We start from the raw sequence: 26,491 nt of genomic DNA, 5'->3' as shown, positions 1-26,491 counted from the left end.
GTAAACTTTTTATTTTCATTGTAAAACAAAATGACCGTAACAGTACAGAAACCATGACTAAATGCACATTGTAGACTTAAACTCAAATTAAACTGATAAATACTTATATATGGGTTGTTGTAAAAAGAACATATCTAATTACTGGCTTTATGATCTGATAAATCTAATATTCTGCTACCCTTATTCCTTTTCAAAACTAGAATCTGACTTGCTGTACCCTTACAATTAAACCAATAAGTTCTGTGGAAGCTGACTGCTGTTGCTTCAAAACGGATATTGTAATTCGGACATGTAGGGAGTGCTTACATGGAGACTTGAAATCCAAATCTGCATTTTTAACTTGGTTCTTCTTTTGGGTGATGCAGTTTACAAAGTACAAAATGGAACTGTCTCTTATGAATAGACACTTTTATGGTCAAGAAATCAAGGCCTTATGTGCTACAGGCTGTGAATGATCATCTTGATGGTTAGAAATCTTGGATGTCTTGGCCAAATTCCCATTGTACACTGAATGGTATTGTCCTTGTTCATTAAATTACAGAAGAGTGACAAGAGATTAAAGATGACACCAGGCCAATTTTCAGATGAACTGGTCATGGCATTAGAATTATTGCCTGTACATAATAGACAACAATTCAAGTTTCTACCAATTTAGCTATTCTACTGCCACAAAAAAGCAGTGTTGCAACCCTTTAGAGAGAAGTACAATTGAATTTATAAAATCAGTAAGTCGTTGTCCCTTCAAGGCGATATTGATATAGCCAGACACAGCAAGGATAGGTGATAGTGGTTGAAAGCCAAGACTTTTGGAAACACTGGTTGTGGCACCAGCATTTTCTTTGCCTTGATAATGGTCTGTACTCATGGCACTTCATCCCCAAACAAATCAACTTGGTAATTGATCTATTCCACTGCCACTAAAAGACCGTGTGCCAACCCAGAATATGGTGAAGTATTGACATTTACACATTTCAGAAGTTGTTAAGCATGGGCAAGGATAGGTGATAGGTGTTGAAAGGCAGGTAGACATGCAAGAGAACTGTCTGACATCAGAATTTCTGTTGTCTTTTGGAGATTTGGAACTCATGTTGCCTAATCCCCTAGCAGACGACAATTTAACTCACTACAAGTACAGATAGATCTATTTCACTGCCTCAATAAGACAGTGTAAAACTCCATGTCATTTTGTTCTTAATAAAACATAAGAGAGTTACTTTAAGTTATTTATAGGTGGTGAGAGATAAGAAATAACCTTGGTATCTGGTGATTACATGTATTGTTTTTATACACCTACTTCTATCTTAGTATTCTTCTGTCATGGTGAGATGATTCTCATTTTGTCTTCAACGTTCAGTGGATGTTCCTCCCGTCTTTATGTTTAGTGGATGTTTTCAAAAGATATATTCTAATTTTGACTTTAATGTTTCGTGGATGTATTCAAATGTAGTTTTCGGTCTATGTCTAAAATGTTTATTGGATGTATTCGGATGTAGTCTTCTTGTCTTCTTGCTAAAATTTTATCTTCAATGTTTAGCGGATTGTGGAGATGTAGTTTTTAGTTCTTCTTTCTTGATTATTATTCTAATTTTGAGTTTTACATTTAGTGGATGGTTTTGAAAAGAGTTATTTTTCATTTTGTTTTAACTTTAAGTGAATGTATTGGGATGTAGTTTTTGGTCTTATGTTTTACTGTTGTGACTCATTTAAAGTCAATGGCCAATGCATGTGTTTGGATGTAATTTTAATTCGTCTGACTTGGTTATTAATTCTCATTTGACTTTAATGCTCAGTGGATGTTCCCACGTTGTTTTCAACAAGATATACAGTATATTTGTGATGGCTTTGATGTAAGATATGGAATTAACTGAGTAACTTTATGAATCTGTGCCAAAAAATATGTATAGCAGTTTATGTTTCAGCTATATAGTAGAATAGATAACAGTGTTTTGCCCTACATGTTTCAAGGATGTACATCATGATGGTAAAAAATGTTAAGATACTTTGTCATACATGATTAAAGGTTGTTGACTTGATGGAATAGAATGTTGGGGTACTATGCCATACATGTTTAAAGGATGTTCACTTGATTTACCTCTCAATATTCGTTGTTAAGACGTGACCAATCTCATGGATTCTAGCAGTGGTAAAGTTCTTCAATGGCTCAAGGTAAAGTCTTATGTTAATGCATGTAATAGCCATATGCCTGTGGGTCTTAAGGAGGGTATGAAAAAAAACTAAAACTGCTTGCCTATGGCTTTATTCCTGAAAATTTAACTTAAGATAATTTGAGTGTTTCAGTCATCTAACTGGTCAATCACTAAAATCAATTTTAGATTCAGTATTGTTATCAGATCATTGTATTTCTTAAAATCTAATTATCTGTGTTAAGTTTTGGAAAATAAGGGCACTGGAAATATTGAACAAGGGTGCTATGTAACTGTCCTTCCCTCAGCCTTCCTCAGAAAATGCGTCTGGTTTTTCAACTGTTCATGTTAAAGATCCCTTGAAAGTTAGAAAATGGAAAAAGAGTATCTAATGCTGTTATTTTGCTCATTTCACAATGCTGGATATATGACATGTATTTCAAGCTATGACATGTAAGTGGAAATCAAATGAATGGCGTTTTCCTACTATTCTGCACCACTTGGGCTAATGAAGACAGGCAACTCCATGCAGTGTGCAATGAGGGAAATTTTGCCACCATAGTGGCTCATGATCTTTTTCGATTTCCAACTGTCGAGGGATCCTTAACATGAACAGCCTGTACCACACATGGCCTCGGTTTATTGTCCCATCTAAATGACTAGACCTTTTTTGCATGTCAGCCCTCCGACCTGCATCACTGATGAGGGGAAAGAAGGTTGAAAAATCTGAAGAGTATATCATGTAAATGGAGACATTATAGCTTCTATTCAAACCTATCAATGTCACCTGTGATTCTTGTAATTTCAGAAATACTGCAATAAAAAAATATAAGTTATTTTATATATACAACAGAAGCTAGAAATAGTAAATTGTCAGTGATTGAGTCATGAGCCTCATATACAAAAACTTAACTTTAGATGTTTTAGTGTTCCAGTTATCTGATTGGTCAATCACTAAAATTGATTTGGAATTTAGGTTTGTTATCCAATCAGATTACTGTATTTCTTATAGTTAAGTTTTGGAGAATAAGACCCCTGATGAAAGAAATCTGATTGTTGATTTTCCATTAAGATAAGTAAAGTGGGTGTCAGGTCTATCAGGTGTAATCATGTGTGATCCTGGCCTAAGGCTGTATATTGTGGTCATATAATTACCTATATACCCATTAACTAACTTCTTCTTATGATCAAGAATAATTAAAAAGTAATTAACTGGACAATTTATGGGAAATATTTGTCTAAGATTTATTTTTTATATGACAGAGAATAATTTTTTTTTCTGTATCACTTTTCACTTTGCAATTAAGCATCTAGTTTGTCCTTAATCAAAGGAACTTCTGAATATGTTTGATTTTTTTTTTTATATTTTCTCATGTGTTTGATCTTTTTTAAGTACAGTGCTCAAGATTTTGATAAAAAATATTTTTAAAATGCTCATTCATTGATTCATTGATTCATTGATTCATTCATTCATTCATTCATTCATTCATTCATTCATTCATTCATTCATTCATTCATTCATTCATTCATTCATCCATCCATCCATTCATTCATTCATCCATCCATCCATCCATCCATCCATCCATCCATCCATCCATCCATCCATCCATTCATTCATTCATTCATTCATTCATTCATTCATTCATTCATTCATTCATTCATTCATTCATTCATTCATTCATTCATTCATTCATTCATTCATTCATTTGGGTACATATCAACTGAAATAACTAATAAAGAGTATTATATTGAGAATAAACGACCATAAAACTAGGGCTAGTCTATTATATTAACAACACCATCCTCTATCTTCTTTACTTGACTGAAATTCTTAACAACATTATGAATATCTGTAATGAAGAGAAAACATGTAAATAGTTAGAAATCAAGTTGTACTAGCTTGTATCTTGATTTCTCTGTTAGAAACTGGTATATTGACTAACTTATCTCTGAAATCAGGTCTATCTCATCACAGGCAGGTGGTTTACAAACAGCCAGCGACTGGGTTTTATAAACCTTGTAGATGTCATCAGAGTTCATACCTATAAACTGCTGGAAACTGTATGATTTCGAATACTTTACTTTTGAAACGTTGCTTGGAAGAAATAATTTGTGACTCAATGTGGTTGTTTAGGTGTCAACAGAACATTTTCGGAAATAAAACTTGGATTGTGGGAAACACTTTCAACATGTTATTTTTTGAAACAGAAATGATGTGGATATTTATAGAAGATTATGAGAAGTATTTCGGATAGATGTCGTGATCTTGGATGCATTTTGTATAAAATTTTTGTGGAATGTGAATCCATTGTGGTCTGAAAGAAGGATAATATAGTCTTTGTCAAGATGTTTGTGGTTGATTAAAAACTCAAGATTTTAAACTTGATTAAACATGTGAAATGCTGGATAGAGCTCTATTTAATGAAATTGCTTTAAATTGTTTTAAATTTCATGGATATGTCAAGAAATTGAATCATTTCATTAACTAAACTTATAAATAGAAAACTTGCTGGTATTTATCAGTAAAGGGTTTAAAATTGTTAAAGATTGTTTCTTTATACGGTGACATAATATAGTTGTTTAACCTTGTGTTGCTAAATAACTGAGAGATCCTTTGTTACTTTGTGTTGGAGTGTGTTACACTGTGTTATATTGTATAGTCTAGGTAGAGACAGGACCAGGTTGGGAGATAGAGTGTGACTACTGATGACATTTGGATGGAGTGTAATCTTAATTAATTTCATTATATTTCCTTGGTATTAGGGAATGAGAGCCGACACCAGGGCAACATTCTGAATCACTGGCATAGACATCAGAGTATTTCTTGCCTTGAAGAGGATTTGAACCCACAGCCCCTTATTGCCTAGTAGTTGACAATCCTTGGTGTTTGAATTTAAAAAATGTGAACTATCAGCAAGTGATGGGCATTAAATTGCACTTTATTAGGATTTAACAGTCATAATTAACTATTAATGGTACTAAAACTGAGAGTAAATCTTTGGATTATCAGTGTGATTTGAGTGGGGAACAACTAGTTTTACATACCAGATTAGATTTGTCTATAGAATGGTGATAATTTAGACAAAACTTCCATTCGTACAGTGGATACGCAAAGTGCACAGTTTTTACACCTTTGTTTAGTATCTGAGTGAATTTTTAAGTTTGTGTTCAGGGAATATATTTTTCAAAACTTCTATAAATAATTTTCATAGTTTTTCAACCTTTGTTCTTATGATTATTTAATATTGAGTGAAAAAATATTTTCAGATACTTTGCAGTTTGTTTTTTGCGTATATCAGTAATTTTACACAATAACTTTCAATAACAAATTCTTTTGTGAATAGTGTGAACATAATATTTTATCTACCTTGTACCTGGATTAATAATAACATTCTGATACTGATTTACACAGTGGTTTCTATTGTATATATATTGATAATTATAGATTAAACTTTCTATAACATAGTTTCTAGGGATAAAGTGCACAGATATTTTTACCTGCCATTGTTCAACATATTATGTGGACAAATTTTCAATAAGATTATTTTTTTCTTGGATTAGTGTTAGTTTGCAGATCTATATTACAGTGTGTATTACGTGATTATTATTTTAGATTAAACTTACTAATGATTGATATTGTTTCGTGGATAAGTTAGCTGTTTTAAAACTATGTCTAAGATTTAGGAAAGAAAGGGATATTTTATCAGAAGAAATGGTTATAGTGAGATATTTTAGACTAAACTTACAAAGATATTGTTTTATAGATAAGATAGCAGTGGTTTAAGAAGGAAATAAAAGATGGATATTTGTCCCTGATTTTGATTTTAAGAGAAATAAAACAGTTATAGTTAAATGAAGCTCTGATTGATTTGAAAGATATATAACTTCCAGTTTTAAATTCAGCCTGTGTTACTGTGTACAAGTCAAGTTTTATTTTGCCCATGGGAGAAATTGACTAAGATTAAATATATTTGAGACATGCATGTTTATATTTTAGCTGGTGTATAATAGATATCTAACCTATAAGACTATTGTTATGTGGATTTTATGAGATTTTCATGACAAAACAGAGCTTTAATTTACAATATTATTGAAGTACAACAGAGTAACTTAATGTTAAAATAGATATGGAATATAAAAATACAGATATAGGCCAACTAAAACAATTCCAGTAACCAATAATCTTATCTAAAGAACTATTATTTCAAAGTGCTATTTTATTTTGTTCAGTTAGTTAAAAGATTTTATAGTTTTTCAAACCAAACTGGAATAATTCTATGAAGTTATCATTTAACAACAATCTATTATGAGATGATTTTGTGAAGGTGTATAACACTATACCTAGTTTTTGAATTCAATTCACTACAACCGTTTCCTGACCATTGTGATGAAGGAGTAGTGATTCAAGATTCAAGTTATATATTCGCAGGTCAGAAATAACGTAGAGAATAACGAGGATACATTAACCATGGTGAATCAATTGAACTGACAACTGATATAACCAACTAATAGATTTACCCGTTTGATTTCCAATCATCATTCTCCCATACCTCGGGGCGGTATTTATTTAGTTTTTATTTCCCAAACAACCTAGCTGTGTTTTGTGTCAATAACCCTGTAGAGGGTGGTGTTATTAAACAATGGAGGCTAATACTTGTAATACTACATTTGGTAAGACTTGTGTTTTCTTTCTTTTATATATCATATTTTAAACCTCGTGAATTATAGTGTTATATAAAATGTGCAAAAAATTAGGACGTATATACACTTTCAAAACATTTTATAATTGAATTCAGTTGCTGAATAGTAGGATAAAAACACCATTTCATAATAATTTTGCCTTTTGTCGATGTCAAATACTCAGCAGGAAAACTTGTTTACAAATGAGGTTCAAATTTAAATATGGACTTGTCTCCTTTAAGCAGTCATTCAGCATTGTTGTTGAATCAAACTTGACATAGGTTTTGTATTCTTTCCATAGAGTCCACATGGCTAATAATGCTATTAGGGATTTGTCTGAACTCCCTAATTCCTTTCAGAGAATCCACATATGCTGATTGTCAATTCTGTATGCCATTGAGAGAGTTCGCATGGCTAATAAAGATGATTTTGTATTGAGTTTGTTGAATAATCACTGTTCTTTTTCATATTTAAAAGTTGACAGGCAAAGATCACGTTAGTGTGATTTTGATCTCATGATGTATGACGTTGTATCTCCAGATTGTTTTCAATCTAATTCCCTCTGATATGCTAGATAATGATCAATGACATAGATGGACTGATGTAAAGTATTTTAAAGATAAATTTTTCCAGTTTAACAAGTTTTTCAACCTAGTGCTCTATTAAACAACATTTAAACTTGTTTGAAGTCAAGTTATAAGTCGTGTTTTCAGTATGTAAATGTCATCAGACTAAATGTTAAAAGCTACTTGTTAAATTTGGCGATGACATTAGAAAATGTTAGAGTTGTTGTCTCTGAGAATGTGAGTGACAGACAGAGACCGACGCCTGCATGTCTGAACGCCACCCAGTCTGTATCTCTAGTCGCTGTAAGGGGTCAATATTTTCAACAGGAATCCCTTTGCACTCCCTTCAACCTATGTGTTAAGGTGACTTGACACAACTTTTATAAAATGAGGGTGAGGCTAAAACTCTTCCCCATCCCCTCTCTCTCTCGCCTCTAAACAGTAATGAAGGTGACATAACATGACCTTTAATAAATGAGGGTGAGGCATTACAGGCACTGTAGCCACCCACCCCTCTTTCTCCCTCTTCCTGTCTCATCACCACTTAAATCTGAGTATGAAAGGGAAACAGTAACCAAGGTGACATGCCATGACCTTTATAAACTGAGGGTAGGGGTCATTGGAACTTTGACTGATAAATACCAAATGCAGTCATGGATAATGCCATTGTCTTAGTACAATTCTTCTCATTAAACACTGCAGAATATTGCCGGTCTTTATTAGCCCAATCAGGAAGTGTAAAGCAGTGTATGACACATCATTTCAATATAAAATATTAGTAAGAGTTTTATTTGATCGTACCATTAGAGTGAGAGTGTTATAACAGAAAAAAATCTAATTTAAAGTATATTTATTCAATTTACTTGTGTTTATTGTTGGCCTATTATGTCTCCAGGTTTTTGACAAGACATGACCTTTATTAAATTAGGGTGGAGAATTATTAACAAATTTACTCAAATCTCAGTTAAAGGAAAATTGAAGAAATGTTACACCAAAACTATGTGTTTGATGACACTAATCGCAAAATATGCTATATTACATAAGACCCTTTGTGATTAGTAAACACTTAGTTTTATTGGAATTGCAGGAACCACATACATCTGATTGAAGACTGGTTAGTACAAATTGATGCTTTCAGTGTCCCCAGTACACATAAAAAATTTAGAAAACCTCTTTACAATCCTTTTAAAACTGCATTTCATTCGATAATAGAGAAAATACTATCAAAAGTTTTATTTGACCGTACCAAAATAGAACAAGTGAATTTGAAGTATATTTATTCAATTTGGTTGTGTTTATTGTATTATGGCTAAAGTTTTTGAAGAATCTTTTAAAACATGACTTGAATTCAGGTTGTATTCATGGTGAATTTATTCAGATATTTATACACCTGTCATGTCAATATGTAGTTTCTTTTTGCTAAGAATTTTTATTGTTTGTCATTGTGCAAGTATTTTGACTTTGAAACATTTAACTTACTAAATGAACAGCAGTCAATGATATTTTGTACTGTTAAGAAGTATCATTGTGACCAAATCTTACATTAAGAGGTTTCCTCTTTCTTCAGGCCATTTCCTTGTTTCCTCATTCTCCAGGCCAGTTTCCTGATAACATATCATCTGTTAGCTATTTATACTCATTGTGTTCAACAAGTAAGTATACAACAACAAACTCAATCAGGAACAAGTTTGATTGTCGTCTGTAGGACCTATAATTTCAATTTTCCCCCAGTGGCCAGTCTATAAAAATTTGCCATACATTTAATCAGCACATACTAGAATTTAATTGTTGTCTGTAGCCTGCTAGCAGGTCATAGTAAATGAGCTCTGTAGGTTTCCGGTCTATAAATTCAGTCTGTTAGCTATTAATACCCATTATTTTAAAAAGTTTGTTCAGGGTCATAAACAGTATTATACTATTCACTAAAAATATTATCTACAATAGAAACCAGATGTAGATCTCCATTTCATTGGAAATTTCTATTTTCTGCTCACTCTCAACTCAGAATTAGATTTTATTCTGCTATAACACTCTCAGCTCAGAATTAGATTTTATTCTGTTATAACACTCTCAGCTCAGAATTTGATTTTTTTCTGTTATAACACTCTTAGCTCAGAATTAGGTTTTTTTCTGTTATAACACAAATATTCGAAATTGACTTTTAAATTATGTATCGGTTGTCTTAGAATATCTTTGTGGTGTGGTGTGGAGACATATAAAATTTGATGAAAACTAGAAAATAAAACTTTATTTAGTTGCAATCAGTTCTTTTGATTCTCCCATGGTATTTGTTTGTTTTAGTCTTGGCAGTGGTCTTCACCTTGCCATTATGATGTATCTTGATATCTGTGATTCTCCCATGTTGTTTGTTCTAGTATTTGTACTAGCTATATTTTATGTTCCCAATTTGCCCTGACCGTGACACCCATTAGTGATCTATTTCAACACAAAACTGACTTCAGCCACTCATCTTTGTGTATTTCTGGTTAAAAAAATGATAAAATCTAACAAACCACTAAGAAGCCATTCACTATCCATTCAAAAAGGGATAAATATAAACAGTTTAATAATGGGTTTGAATGGCAATGCATGCATTCTATGACTTAGGATATTTTGGTAAGAATGATATTTTCAGTTTGAATTATGATGTAAGCTCATTAGGAATGGTTCCCAGGCAGAGTATGATTCCTCTTCTAGACACCTGATACCACATTTCACTGATTTATGATTGATATACTTCCTCGTATGAAAAGTTCATAAACTGCTACCAATGCTACGCCAATGTGATGTGTGGTTTTGTTTTGCAGTTTGGATCGTTACTACTTGGTTTATTTATTCAAGGTATATGTAATAATTAAAAGTTGTCAGGTTTGTTGTCTATAATGCTCCAATTCAGTGCTTGAAAAGATCATTAATATACTTTAAACTATGTTTAGATTTTGTGCAACCTGATAGTTTGTGGTTCAATCCCACCAATACCTTCAAATGTTTCAACCGGTTTCTCTCTGTCAATGATGCAGGTCAGTGGGCTGATATGGAAAAATTGTCTAGACATTTAGATAGGATAATAAACTAAGAACCTGTGTACTGTGCATGTTAAAGATCCTATGACAGATGGATATCTAAAGAGAGTATACTAATAGCCCTGACCACTCAAGATATACTGGGCACTGCTTGTGTCTGGACATATACCTCATGTTTTAGTTTCGTCTATATTCTTCTGTATCCATAAACTTCACCTTTTTATAATAAACAGTAACTCTTGTATTCTCACCTTGAAATGACATGACTCTCGTTAGAAATATATGGCACACTATTCCATTGTCCGGACCAATGCTTTCTGTACATTGGACTGACATTTTCAATTTTAAAATGATATTTGCTCCTAGAAGAAATAAAGTGGATCTTTCGACAATTCCCCAACCAATGCTTTCTGTTGATCGCACTAACAATGACCTGTACTAGTCCAACATTAACTGTGTTTACAGTACACACAAACTCTCTTTATATCAATACAGATCTTTATTGAGAATTTACCTGCCTTTTCTCTCTTATATATTAGTTGTTACAAGGTTAATTTTTACTTCTCATTTAATAACAAGATACAACCATTATTTACAAGGGTTACTTGGATTCAAGAGGATCTTGTCTTTTAGTTGGTTCTTGACCCAATCTCTTGATATGTCTACCCCAGATTATCTGAACTCATTTACAGCTGGGTCAACTGGAATAATGAGGAAAGATGACTTATTCACTACCCATTTACAGCTGGGTCAACTGGAATAATGAGGAAAGATGACTTGTTCAGTATCCATTTACAGCTGGGTTGACTAGAATAATGAGGAAAGATGACTTATTCAGTACCCATTTACAGCTGGGTCAACTGGAATAATGAGGAAAGATGACTTAGTCAGTATCCATTTACAGCTGGGTCAACTGGAATAATGAGGAAAGATGACTTATTCACTACCCATTTACAGCTGGGTCAACTGGAATAATGAGGAAAGATGACTTATTCACTACCCATTTACAGCTGGGTCAACTGGAATAATGAGGAAAGATGACTTATTCAGTATCCATTTACAGCTGGGTTGACTAGAATAATGAGGAAAGATGACTTATTCAGTATCCATTTACAGCTGGGTTGACTAGAATAATGAGGAAAGATGACTTATTCAGTATCCATTTACAGCTGGGTTGACTAGAATAATGAGGAAAGATGACTTATTCAGTATCCATTTACAGCTGGGTCAACTGGAATAATGAGGAAAGATGACTTATTCAGTACCCATTTACAGCTGGGTCAACTAGAATAATGAGGAAAGATGACTTACTCAGTATCCATTTACAGCTGGGTCAACTGGAATAATGAGGAAGGATGACTTATTCACTACCCATTTACAGCTGGGTCAACTGGAATAATGAGGAAAGATGACTTAGTCAGTATCCATTTACAGCTGGGTCAACTGGAATAATGAGGAAAGATGACTTATTCAGTACCCATTTACAGCAACTTATAACTTATGCAGTATATATTTATAGTTTGGTAAACTGGAATAATGAAGAAAGATTACCAGTCAAGTTTTGTTATTTGATAGAAATATCTGTTATTGTTGGTAATTGTAATCTGGAGGCTGTTTTCCAGTAACATCCTGTAGTTTTTATAGTTTAATGATTAAAACAGGTTGTCTGATTCAGTTTTATTAATTAACTTATTTGAATTAGTTTTAAATTATCCCCAGGAAGTTTATATTATATTTCTTTAAAATGTGTTAGAAAGACATGCATCTAAGACATCACCTGGTTCAACTACAGATATCTACCCTGAAACACTATAGTCTCTTGAACATGTCTGAAACTACTTCATATTCCTACCGTGTTTCACTTATACAAATATATAAAATCATCAGACAACATTGTCTCTTCAACACATCTCCATGGAACAAGCGTCTAGGATGGGACAATAAACCGTGGCCCTGACAAGCCCCTACAGGCACATTAAAGATCCCTCAACAGTCGGAAATCGAAAAAGAGCAGGCTCATACCGCTATCCTGGCAAAATTTCCCTCATTGCACATGTCACCCATCTTCATTAGCCCACATGGTGCAGAAAAGTAGGACGTTCAACTCCATTCATTTTTATTTCTACTGTGCTTCACTCAAGCAGATAAACCGTGTATTTAGGATGGAAATTATAAGTTATCAATGTTATCTCATGATTTTTTTAACCAGCAAATCAACAGGCATGCATATTATTATATTATGGTTTGTTTTGTAAAAAGGAACAAAGGCATCCTGTACATATAATCAATATCTAAAAATCTACTTGGAAAAATCTTTGTGGTCAGATAAACTTTGTTAAATCATGTGTGGGAAAATCACTCAAGTAATAAAATAAATGTTTCTGGTGATTTCTTATTAGCCGGACGACATCTATTAAAAGCCAGTAATTATATGGTGTAATAGAGCATGGTATTGACTTGAGCTATAAAAATTAAAATGCCTGTCTAATAGGCATGACTGATAGATATTTCATTATTTGAGAAAAATACTATAAAATTGTTGAACCAGAATCTAGTTGATTTTCCTTCCTTATTTTCTTCTTTTTATACTCCCACATTATAATGTGATTGTATATTGTTGTCGCCCCTTTAGGTCCGGCCGTCCACAATTGGCTTGTGAACGCAATAGAGATAACAGATTTTTATACGCCCATATAATAATGTGGTCGTAGTTGTCTTCGCCCCTGTCCGTCGGTCCGTCCATCTGTTCATCCACAATTGGCTTGTGAACGCAATAGAGACAACAGTTTTTAATTGAATTGAATGAAATTTGGTGTGATCATTTATATTAATGAGTTATTGGACAAGTTCAATTTGACGATCTTTCAATGAACGGTTTTTGAGTTATTGCCCTTGACTTACGAAAAACGCGTCAATATTTGTTTGTAAACACAATAGAGACTACAGTTTTCATTCGATTTTAATAAAATTTGGTGTGATCATTTATAAGCATGAGATCTTAGTCAAGTTTGAATTTGACAAATTTTCGATCAATAGAATTTGTGTTATTGCCCTTGACTGAGCAAAAACACAGCATGAGCAAAAACACAGCAAAATTTGTTGGCTTGTGAGAGTGATAAAGGTGAAAGTTTATGTTAGAATTTTATCAAATTTTGTGTTTACAAATTAGATTTTTGGTACGATTTGACACAGATTGGTGACCGCCCTTGTCATACTGAAAATGTATCAGGAAAGTGGGCGTATCTTGTTAGGCAACCACTTGTTTTCTGTTCTTTTCTTTTACTTAATAATGATTTGAGAAAATAAATAGGCGTATAAGATTATAGTACTGGAGTTAATCTGTAAGAAACTCCCCTTATCGTGACGTAAACGTAGGAGACAGCCCCCCTTTTATTGTGACTTGTGCCTATTTAAGTGTTTAATACTACATTAGGTAGTAATAAAAAATATTTTCATTCATGAAAATATCAGAAAGGTAACACCATATGAGGAAGTAATGGATATTCTCATTCATACATTCAGTTGTCTTATTCTGGCATAGAAATATATTCCTTTATCATGCATTCATTCATTATTACATTCATTCATTCATTCATTGATCAACTGTCTATGTAAGATATGTCAGGCCATATTAGGTAATATACTATAAGCACTATAAGTATTTAAAGATAAAATATAGGATATTAAAACTATCAATCAATCATCGCTGGTTGGCGTGTCTACTTCAGTCGGGGGACAATTTACAGGTTATCTATTTATAACTTTATCTGTAATAATCTTACAAACTTTCTTATCATATAGATTTTTACCTTTCTAGATACAGGTAGTGATGGTGGAGACATGTTGAAGGTAGTTTTAACCCTGTGTAGTGTAGTATTATTAGATTTTTACTCTCTTATAGAAGCACTGGCCTAGGTCACAAGTATTAGGTGCTATAAGAGATACTCTCTATACTCAAGCACTGGCCAAGGTCACAAGTATTAGGTGCTATAAGAGATACTCTGTTATAGAAGCACTGGCCTAGGTCACAAGTATTAGGTGCTATAAGAGATACTCTCTTATAGAAGCACTGGCCTAGGTCACAAGTAGAGACAGTGGATGTCAGCATAAGAATAAATCAATAAGTAGTGAACAAGTATGGATGTATTCTGTAGATAACTATCTGGATAAAAGTAGAGTAAGGATTTTTTATTAGTTATTAACATGTTGAACTAGTGAAGAAAACAGTAATGGAATTATTCGCATGAGGATTTAGTTTAGAGTTCCCAGACATATGTCATATTACTGACATGGGGATGATTTAAGAAATCTAATATTTTCCAGTGAAGAAATTAATGAAATCTGATGAAAAAACATCATTAATCTAAGCAAGCTCTAGTTCCAAGTACATATTTTCTTATGTTTAATAACTGACGTGGGAAGTTGAATTTTGGAAAAAAAATGTAATTAATGATAGAAATAACGTCAGTGATGTCACTGGGCATCAGTCTAGTAGAAATGTCATTTGATGACGTCAGAAAATTAGTGATATATTTAGAATATTGATTATTGTTTTATACTCTAGACACCTGTGACTATTTTGTTTCCTCTGGTTTATTATTTGAATCATATTCAATTGATCTACATATTAACATTGAACCTATACACCAGTTAATGACAATGTAGACTATTTATGGACAGTTACTATAATGTTTTAAGGAAATATAGGTGAGAGTTGTAAGTTCTTGTCAAATTTTTAACTTTTGGTCTACTGAAAAAAAAGTCTACATAATATTATTATTGAATTTCTACAAAAATTGAGGGCAATATAGACCAGTTATTGACTGTTAAATAATATTTTAAGAAAATATAGGTATGGGTTTTTTAGGATTTCTGGTTTCCTGAAAGAATTGGCCTACACAATATAATGATTGAATTTATACACCAGTTAAGGGCAATATTGACTCTAGACCAGTTATGCACTGTAAAATAATAGTTTAAGGAAACATAGGTGACAGCTTAAAGGTTTTTATTTATATCTCTTTTGATTTTTTTTTCTGCTGAAAGAAAAGGTCTACATAATATAATCATTGAACTTCTTCACCGGTTGAGGGCAATAAAGACCAGTATTAGACTGTTGAACATTTTTTGTTCAAGGAAATATAGGTGGGAGCTGAAAAGTTGCCCTGTTTTCCTCCTTGGCCTGTGCTTTCGTAATTTCAATTATATTGTTTTCACAACCACTTTCACCAAAGTCTTTTTATTATAAAATACTGGTCAACCAGAAAAATAAATAGTTCCGTTGATAAGACAGTTTCATTGATTCCTGAAAATGTCTTGGAGGTTTACTGGCCAAATTCCAAACCCTGTCAGTGATTCTATTGATTTTGTGTTTCATTGATAACTTCATTGAATATTCTCAAACATTTTGTAAACATTTATCTTGTCACATCTTGAGTTATATATGTTAAACAAGGTATTCTTTCGATTGATTTTGTATGGAGGAGATTTAATAGACGCGTGTCTGGCAAAACATCCCCGATTTCGTGTTGTAAGATTGCATGACATGTTAAGACAGGCGTCAGAAGAGTCAGGAATCTATTTACCTTATGACTGTGAGGTCAGCTTGACAAGTAGGGTAGGTTTGCACATATATAGTGTAATCCAAATCAGCTTTGTTGTTGCTTGACAATTGCTCCTCATCCGACAACTCCCCCTCTCCCGAGAACCTCACCCCAAGCGACTATCAGACTATTTCCCATGTAGCTTGTAGACTGTGCAGGACTCTCCCTCTTCCAGGTCTAACTCTTTTGATAAGATTCTATGACCAGATGGAACATAACTTTTCTATTGTTATATTGTTTGAAAATAAGTAATATTTCCAAAAATTTTTATTGTTTATGGTGCCTTTCTGAAACCAAATAGATTTTGGGGTGGTGAGGGGGTTACAATGACCCCTCTCCACTATTCAAGTTAGACTATCTGACAGTCAGTACCTTGTTGACTAGATATTATTGAGGATTATCTAACAAGGGGGTGATATTATTTATCTTCTAATATCCACATATTGACTCTCTTATCAGCACGGGGTATAATACAACTAGATTAATAGAAAAAACTACAACTACACTTTAGACAGTCAATGTTATCTTGATCCTCAAAAAATCCCTCAATATTTTCAAATTGATTTCTGTAAGCCAAAGCCAATGTCAGATGACCTTGTATATGTCAGTTGACCCAGCTGTTATAGGTATATAGATGATAGGGACAAGGAATTTGGACTAGTTGGTAGACAGGATCTATGTAAGGTTCTAGTGTATATAATAATATACTGGTACATTGAATGTGAAAAGAGAAATTCTATATTGAAATGGTTCCTGTTAGTTCAGCTATGTTCATGTTAACTGAAATATTAAGTATAAATTTAGTATTCAGAATAAGTAGTTGAAATCAAGAAACTATTATCATTATAAATCAAACATAATAATAGATTAAATAATGGAAGACAGTTTTATTTAATTCTACTCCTTGGTTTATTTCAATGATTTACATCAGGTAATTGATGATAATGTAAACTGTTGAAAGGTTGTAGATAATAAAACTCAGTAGTATGTAATAAAAGTGTTTTATTATTTAATGTAAACTTTACCAATAATTGTAGCTTAACCCTTTTATCCCTTGAAACCAGTTTACTGGCCACACTTTAACACAATATATACCCAAGAAGCCGGTATACCAGCAGTTACTAAGTGACGTCATACAACGTTAACGTCATACACTTTTACTTTTATTACTTGCAGTTCATGGTATATGATGTTTGATGTTATATTTCATTTACACTCAACGTTCAAAGGGTTAAAGGGTTAGTAGATTATGGATTGAAAATTGTTTACATGGTTATAAAGAATTTAAATTTTTTACCTTTTTCTCTTTTCAGATCCCCAACATCAGCCTCAAAATGAAGAAACAAGAAAAAGGGCCAACACCTGTCAAAACCAGTCCCCCAGCTACTAGTACACCAAACACCATGGGAATGAAACACTCAAAATCAGACCACTCTGGCATCGGCCAGGGATCTGGGAAATCACGGTTGCTCGGAAAAACATACTTGAGTAAAAGTCACGAGAATTTATCAAGTCACCAAAAAAAGAAATTATCCACAGTGATGGAACAGCCGAGTGTAAGTAAATCTAAAGGAACAACCAAGTTATCAGACTCATCAAAATCTGTCGATAAAAATAAAGAAAATGTGGCCTTAAAGGAAAAGGAGAAAGGGTCTGGACGATCCAAACCAAATAAACCAGCCACTCTTCCAACCCCAGGTCAAATTCCATTACGTAAAGCTTCCAGTACGCAGTCTATAGATAAAACTAGTCTTGGTGGTTCTAGCACCATCAGTTGTCCCACTAAAACACAACCCATGAACACTAGCAACAAAACTTTATCAATAAAACGTGCTCAGAGTACACAGAACGTGAGCAAGGATAAATTGACGCGTAAACGAACCTCAGCCCCAGCTGATGTAATGGCATACAATGCTGAACTTTTGGCAAATTTTGAAAAAGAGAAGAAACTTCAAGAAGCGAGAATATCTGAGTTGATTCAAAAAGCTGAGGGTCGAAAAGCTGAAATTGAACGTTTGAAATACGAAAATAAACGGTTAAAAGAACAGATTCCGTCAGTGGCAGTAAAAGATGAGTTGGAATTATTACGGAATCAGAATAAAAATTTATCAGATCGTCTGACAGAATTAGGAATTCCCATTGAGCAGATAACAGACGCAGAGAAATTGTCAATGTTAAAAAAGGGCGTCAACGCGAGTAAAAACTCTAAATCAGGGGAAGCAACTCCAGATAGTTATATTCCCAATAGTGCAAGTTGTGACAGTTTATCAACAGATGGGGCCAAAGGTAATACTGTGTCCAGCGGTGTTAAATCTATCGAACGTTCTGGTTCTGTGTCAGCATCCGAACCTGGCCTCTCATTGGCTGATTTATGTGGAACACCTGATCATCCTTCTGTGTTGTCTCTCGACCAATCAAATTGGGAGAAACAAAGCAATAAAAGTGGTCAAAGTGATGGACTTAGTGAAATTTCAGTGGCATGTTTGACGGAAAGAATTATTATGATGGAAGAAACCAACTACAGCACCACTGAGGAACTTCAGGCCACGCTTCAAGAACTGGGCGATCTGCAGGATGCCGTGAACGAACTGACAGAAGAGAATGAGAGGCTCGCAGATGAAAAAGCAGTATTATTAGAGTCACTGTGCACCCAGACTGAAAAATTAGAAAACACACGAATCCAAGTTGAACAATTGAAATCACTTTTAATCAGTGGAAATCTTCCAGATAAATCAAAACGTGAAGAATTACTGATGGATTCGTTAAAGAGTGCTCAAGAAGAACGTGAAGAGTTGATGATGAAGTTAACGGAACATTCAAACACACTTCATTCTGTTGAAAATGAGTTCAAGGAAGTACATGATGTTAATGAAGCTCTACGTGACAAATCATCATTATTGGAGGATAAAATTGTTGGTATAAAATCTGAAAAAGATCTTCTGGAGCAACAAGGGGCAGAAATGAGGGAAGTCGTGACTGCAGATAAAATTGAAATTAATCGATTGAAGACGCTTCTGGAAAACGAGAAAACGAAAGTAGCCGAGTTGGAACAATTCCGTAATGCCACCGATAAAACTGAATTAGAGGCTCTTCTTGATAACGCACGACTTGAAAAAGACAAAGTCGAGAAAAAACTAGCAAACGTGGAAGAATCCTTAGCTCATTGTAAATGTGAAGTGTTGAAATTAAAGGAGCAACTCTCGACTCGAGACGAGGAGCTCAAAGTTGTGAAAAAGAATTCAAAAACTCAAGTGAGCGATCTCGAATACAAACTAACCAACATGGAGAAAAGCCGTAATGATTTACAACAGGAAGTTCACGCTTTACGTGATCATATTGATCAGTTAGAACAGGACTGTAATCGTTACCAAGACAATGAGAAATACCATGGTAACACCATACAGGAACTTCAAAAAGAGGTTGATGATCTTAAACAGAGGAATTCTCAACTTCTAATTGAATTGAACGAAACACGGAATATTCATGCCACAGACGAGGAAGAATGGAAGCAATTCCAGAAAGATCTTCAAGTTGCCGTGGTGATAGCCAATGATTTCAGATCAGAAACACAAGATACTGTGGAAGAAGTCAGAAACCAAAATTTCGCTTTGAAAGAAAAAGTGAAGACTTTAGAAGGAAAAATTGAAGGTCTTAAATCAGATTTAGATTTGGCTACTATTCAAAAATATTCCACGGAACCTAAAACTTCCAAGTCTATTTTAACTAATGCAGAATTAAAGGGAAAAGTGTTGTGTTCAGTTGATAGAGAACTTGCTGCAATTCGTGATGTCCGTAAAATTGACCCTAAAAACCAAAGTTTATCTGTTAAAAGTTTGATTCGTTCTATTGAAACTCAAGTTAAAAGTGGGTGTTCGTCTATTCACTCTAGTCAAGATAGTTCGCGTAGGAATTCAGATTCTAATGACAGTATGTTTAGTTTACAAGACTATATCAAATCACCTACATCCCCGACAAAAGATAGTCCCTTAAGTCCCCAGTGTGAGAATACGTTAAAATCAGTTCTGAAAAAAACAAACGAGAAACCTGCACAAAGATTTGATCTCCACCGGTCGCCTAGCGACCAACCGAAATCGATGCCCCCGTTTGTTCGGTCTGACAGTGATCATAGTAAAATATCACCTACTATCTCTTCCATACTTCATAACCGTCAAGATCGCAGTACTCCAAGACGGAATAGCGGCACTACAAAGTAAGTGTTTTAGATTAGAAGTAACTTTTCTTTCTTTATAAGGAATATTTTATTCACAACAGGCTTTCACTACTGTAACCCCTTTCTCTATTTTGGAGTCAGTTTTAACCCATCAATATCAGCTTCAAAATAGTACTGTAGTGCCTTGAAACCACTTTGTGTTGTTAAAAATTACAGACATAGGCTCACACTATTATTTTGAAAGTTGTTTTTACAGAAGGTAATTGTCAGTCAAAATTTTGACATTTTTGCTAAAGTTTTCTTTGTAGAGTCAAGTGATTATTTCAAATATGACATTACCAAATTTTATATATTTTTATCAGTCAGTACTGTTTTGAAGCTGACATTTTGATTGACTTAAAGATAATCAGTGAAATTTGATTAAGAAGCGAGTAAGCTTATTTCATTAAGGAGAATATTAAATATATCCAGTTTGTTAGTTCTGGTGTCAAAAAGTTAACCATATGTAAACCTTGTCTTGAAATCCTTAATCCTGAAATGATGCATCATGCATCAAGCATCAAGCGTCTGAATGATCATATCTACATTTGAAGCTGATATTTCACATGAAAATCTTTGATAAAATCACAGTATTTCACTAAAAGTAAAGCAAGATTATTTTAATAAGCCATCATAATTCCTGTTTGTATGAAACTGGTCCTCAATTCCTCTTGAAAATATTAAAATAAATGTTTTATTGACTATCAGGAGACAAGATTAAGGTGCCCTCAAACCAGATCTGACATGTCACGATATGTCACAAGAAAATAGAAACAATATATTGTAAGAGGAAGTCGTGTCATGTTGTACTATACTGTATCCAGGATATCTAGTTCATGCAATTTATATTGTTTCAATTTTTTTTGTCGAGTCATAGAGTGTTGTGTAGAATCTGGTTTATAAATGCGTAAGTCAGAATTAAAGGAACAGGTGCGGCATTTTGGGTGTTGATTTTAATCTTGAATATATGTATTTAATAGTCTTCAGAAGTACTAGAAATGTATGAAAATCAGACAATTCCTTAAGAAATATCTCACTATTCCTAAATGTCTTTTCTATATATCACAGAGTATCTTAAATTAACGAGTCGTCATTTTAACATTCAAACGCAGATAATTCTGGACACACATGGATTTGAAGGCTCAAATTTCCACCGTGAGCTGTGAACACTATTACTGATTGGCTTAGCTAAAAAAAATTCCTGTTTCTGAGACTAAAGTATGATTGGTCAAAAGAATGGCCCACCTGTCCCTTTAATGTATTTTATGAAAATGACACACACACTCTCCCTCTAAAGAATAAATTATATTAATGGTTTATGTTGTTGATTTCAGTATAGAGAATGATAAGAAAGATGGTAGTAAAGATCCATTAGGTTATCTTGCTAAACAGATGGGTGGTTCTAAACGTAATGCGTTATTAAAATGGTGTCAACAAAAAACTGTCACTTATAAGGTGAGACTACCTCAGTGTTATCCTTTCATTTCTAATCTACGGCGGCCAGACTTCTGTCTACGACTAGGATAGTCTTCAGGGGAGATAACTAGCTTCTGACAAACTATATTTTGTAACGCAGATGTTACGCCTAACAATTAAAGAAGATTTTCTTCTAGCTGCATACTAGGCTATTGTGGCCGTCATAGATACAAACGCTTCCATTTCCTACAGTGGACATTATATTCTTCTGGATTTTTCACCATAAACTTCCAATATTTTCTTTTTTTGATTTTACACAAGTGGAGATCAACTTGTACTAAGTGGAGATCAACTTGTACTAAGTGGAGATCAACTTGTACTAAGTGGAGATCACCTCACCATAATGTTAAATAATAATATAAGAATCAGCTGTAGAATAGTTGTTGAGATAGAAGATATTGTGTTATTAAATATAGAATCACAATGTAGTCAGAGAGTAGTTGTTCAGACATTTATACTCATTAAGTATAGAAAGTTATTAGTCCAAAAGAATAGTCTATGGTGTTTATTTGATGTTGTTACAATTTCACTGACAGTACTGTATCAACACAGTATAACCCATCTTCATTAGTCCAATCTCTAGACAAAACAGCTATACAGCATTGTTACCAGCGATGTAAGAGTTGGAAATTGAAATGGGTTGCAGATTCATTTCTTTTCTGGATAAGAAAGGCAAAACGTTCGCTGCCTATGTTTCCCAAAGTTCCAGAAATGAATTCAATGGACACTTCCATCTCTGTGTAACCCGAAATTGAAAAAAAATTTTTTTTGTTCTTTTCATGTTATTTTTGTCTGATTTATATACCATACTATGTAATAGTAGGATACTGCAAGTTTTCATAATGCCAATCTCCAAAACAGCTATATACAGCATTGTCACTAGTGCTCAGTGTATTTTGAAAATCTTCTATATATTGTTATCCTTTGATTTAATCAATGTTTATATAGTGTATTATTTTGTATATTACCAGGGTGTAGATATAACTAACTTTAGTTCAAGTTGGAACGATGGTCTGGCGTTCTGTGCTATATTTCATAGTTATCTCCCCCATAAAATACCATACACAGAACTTAACACTGATGATAAGGTTAGTCAGAATGTTTTCTTACCTTTAATAGTTCAAGCTCTATTGAATTGTTAGCCAATGCAAGCAATTTTTACTCTTTTTTTTTTAGATCTACACTTTCAGCAATACATGGATTTCATTCGATCTCCACTGTAATAATTAGTTTGGGTGAAGTTGTGTGCTAAACAAAACCCCTGTTGTGTTTGCATGCTTTGGAAAGTTCACATAGTTAGTACCCATTGGCATTTTGATTTAGGGCTTTAACTTATTGTGTGATGCTGTTTATTTTAAAAAGGGTTTCATATTTTGTAACTACCACTCTTACCCTAGTTCCTTTACTTTGCTTATTTATATTTTTAGAGAAGAAATTTTACGTTAGCTTTCACAGCAGGTGAGGATGAGGGCATCCCTAAAACTCTGGTGAGTTCACAAAAATTTTCATAATTTTTATTCTATTTTCCATAGTAAATCTATTATGAACAACATTTGGGTCTGTGTTTATCTCTGTATATAGAACAGAATGGAAATAGAACAATTTTCAGGTGCATGTTCCTACACAATCAATGAGTATATCTCTTGCCCTTTTGATTAAAAGGGATGCAATTGTCTAAATAATATAGGCTCTAGCTAAATTTCATGTGCCTGTATCACTTTTTAACTTCCAAAGTTGTGTTTGACTACATTTAAATAAAAATATACTGGAAAACTTAGACTGTCAACACTTGGAAGAAGTTAACATTCTGACACAATACGTATTGCTAGTATCATCATCAGTGAAAGGCTTTTATTAATGGCCTCAGAATAACGACAATTTTAAAACTGATTTTAATTCTGATGTGAGGTGACACATGAAATTTAGTTCTCTATCAGCAGGAAAAGAAAATATTTGTATAAATGCAGGAAAAGTTAACTAATGATATTGTTTATTACAGTGTATAAATGATATGGTTGCTATGGAGAGACCAGACTGGCAGGCGGTCATGTGTTACGTCACCGCTATTTATAAACATTTCGAAATCGACCTGAAATAATACCGCTACTAATATTTATCAAACATCGCTTGAAGAATATATCAGCTCTCAATCTTCTTGCTATTTTCGAATCAGATTATTGAATTTCTGAAATCTTTCTCTTATTAACCAATCAGATTACTGTATTTCTGAAGTTTTCCTTGAATTAACCAATCAGATTACTGTATTTCTGAAACTATGGCTGTTTGTTTGTTGTTTTCCATTCCTAGTATTGACAAACAAAGATGTTTGTGTTCATCCACGGACTTTTCATACAAAAAAAAACATGAAGTCTATTTTATTTTCGGATAGTTGAAATCATACTATTTCAAATTATACTACCTGAAAATAAGTTTTTAGACTGAGTTGCTATTGAATCGTTGTGGCATCTTCACTATGTCAAGTTATTACAAACTTGGTCTTATTCCTGGACTACAATAGCTACTATTCTTGTATGACGGAATGTAGTGATTTGATTGGATTGTACACCAGTGAATACAGCCAATCAGTGCCCTAACTCAATGACTTCTGCCAATCAAATTTCTACATTTTCCAGCGCTGGCATTTAAACAACTAATAAAACAAGGGAATAAAATTGTTTAATTTTGATTAGACTGGAATAAAGCTTAGATCGCACAATGTCTCCTTGACTGTATATCGTCATCTTATCATTGTTATATACTTTTAACTTGTGAGATTCATGCTAATCAGTATTGTGTCATGGTCATCCAGTCTTCATTTCATACACTATTTATTTGTTTAATGATACTGGGTATTCCTGACTACTCCAGTTATATATATATACACATGCTTTCAATGTGCCAGTGAGATACTTTCTGTATATTTATAGAATATCTCTAAAACTTTGTTTGTGGTCAAAGGGAAATGACATAACATTTTATTTTTGCACTAGTTTAGGAAAATGAGTTCATATTCACAATAACTTCAACTTATTGGTCAGCCCTGGCGTTAGGGTTGGGTCCGTGGGGGCTGGGCCCCAGTAAGTGAGAATTAAGCCCCATCCAAACCTTCTTCTGTTTAGCAGAGATTGACTCGTTTACGGTCTCTTTGTATAAAATCAAATAGAAAGAAATATAGATTTTGATATGTTTTTGGCACCTCAAAATTGTCAGAAATGAGTTATCTGGACTTTTAATTCTGAGCCCCAGCACCAATTCATTCCTGGCATTAACTATAAGAGTGTGTTGCCATTTGGTGTACTCTGGGTACTTTCTTAATTTTTTTGGTGTATTTTGGCTGAAGTGACCCTTTCCTTAAATGTCCTTAAGGTTTGCACCAAAATTGTTTGTGGTTAAAGGGAGATAATTTCGAAGATTTTTTGTTAAAACTGTTTAATGGAAAATGTTGTGAAAATCGAAAGCTTTAATTCGTAAACAGGAAGATATCAGGTACAAAGTCCACAAGATGGCAATACTACAGCTTTAATATGTATATGTATTCCATATTCAAGGCTGGAAACTTTTTACAGGTAATTAAACACCCCTGGTTTTGTAAATTGGCTGTCCTTAACGTACAAATCACTGTTGCAAATTGATGTATGGACGAATTCATTTTATATTTCAAGGGGTGTCAAAGGGTTAATTAACACATTCTTTCCAGCCTTGTCAATATTGCTCACTTATAATTCCTAGTCATATATTTTGAGTCAATTTAACCAAATGTAATGCAAGATAGTTTAGTGCTACTCATATCTGATTGGACAGTCACTTTAATTAAGTTTTATCAACCAATCAGATTTCAGTATTTTCTAATTTGCAGTGTCAGGTCATCGCAAACTTCTGCTAATTTTAGTGTTTGTTTATATGTAATTGGTCAATCAATAAAATTGAAAATAAATTAAGTATTAGTCACCAATTACACTGTGGTATCTGGGCTTTATCTTGTTAAAATTTTATTCAGATTTTCTGTCCAGCACTTTTACTCTCTTACTCAAAGCTGAACTGTAATTGTAAAAATATTTTGCATGAATTATGTACATTTATCTGATTGTGTTCTGCTTGTTATATTGGAATCCAATATACTTTCTCTTCCATGTGGATAAAGAGAACCGAGACCCCGTTTCACAAATATCTTAACTGAGATAAAATCAAGTTTTGAATAAATGTAATAATCTGATTGGACCGTAAAACTAAATCTCTAATTGATTTTAGTAGTTGACCAATCAGATGACAGGAAAATCAAGTTAAAGTGTTTGTGAAACAGGCCCCTACTGTATGTTTAAAATGTTGTTTGTTTGGTTTCTGCATATCAATGATGTCTGCTTGCAATAAAATTATCTTCTCTCTCATGTTTTTTGTCACTTTTATTTTTTATCCCATTCGTCAGAGTCTTAGCATTTATTGCGTGACTTGACTGCAAACGCTAGCGAATACAGCCAATCAGAACCCTTGATAGAAAAGCTGTAATTATTAAGGCTTTATGTTTACAGACTTTCTGTCAAAGCCAATAATTGGCTGTATTTGTCAGCATACAATTCAATCGAATAGCTTCACATACTTCCGTGATATAAGAAAGGTAGCTATTGCAGTCAAGGTATAAGTACTAAGTTTGTAAAAGCCTGACAGCGTGAAGATGAATCTATTCGAGCAAAGGATCTCCAACATTTACTATAATTATAATAATAATATAATCATTTACCAAACCTTTATACAGTGTGCACCACCTTCTGTAAGGGGCCATTTTTGGGGGATA

General features: G+C 33.5%; 2 protein-coding genes across 2 annotated transcripts; both read left to right on the top strand.

Moving 5' to 3' along the window:
• Positions 1-17,425: 17,425 nt before the first annotated feature.
• LOTGIDRAFT_103360 (hypothetical protein) lies at positions 17,426-18,178 on the top strand (the record flags this gene model as incomplete). The annotated part of the gene is made up of 1 exon (XM_009045387.1): positions 17,426-18,178. A coding segment is annotated over one exon (753 nt), but the record flags the coding sequence as incomplete, so codon positions are not given.
• Positions 18,179-19,555: 1,377 nt separating this feature from the next.
• LOTGIDRAFT_208028 (hypothetical protein) lies at positions 19,556-24,693 on the top strand. Its single transcript, XM_009045386.1, has 5 exons — positions 19,556-20,226; positions 21,561-21,681; positions 22,674-22,790; positions 23,130-23,189; positions 23,702-24,693. Exons 1-5 carry the CDS (start codon positions 19,946-19,948, stop codon positions 23,798-23,800), a joined length of 678 nt encoding a protein of 225 aa, XP_009043634.1. The 5' UTR covers positions 19,556-19,945; the 3' UTR covers positions 23,801-24,693.
• Positions 24,694-26,491: the final 1,798 nt, after the last annotated feature.

Source organism: Lottia gigantea, assembly GCF_000327385.1.
Source record: "Lottia gigantea unplaced genomic scaffold LOTGIsca_1, whole genome shotgun sequence".
NCBI lineage: Eukaryota > Metazoa > Mollusca > Gastropoda > Lottiidae > Lottia > Lottia gigantea.
The sequence above is the reverse complement of the archived record's forward strand: the minus strand, read 5'-3'. Positions and strand labels throughout refer to the sequence as shown.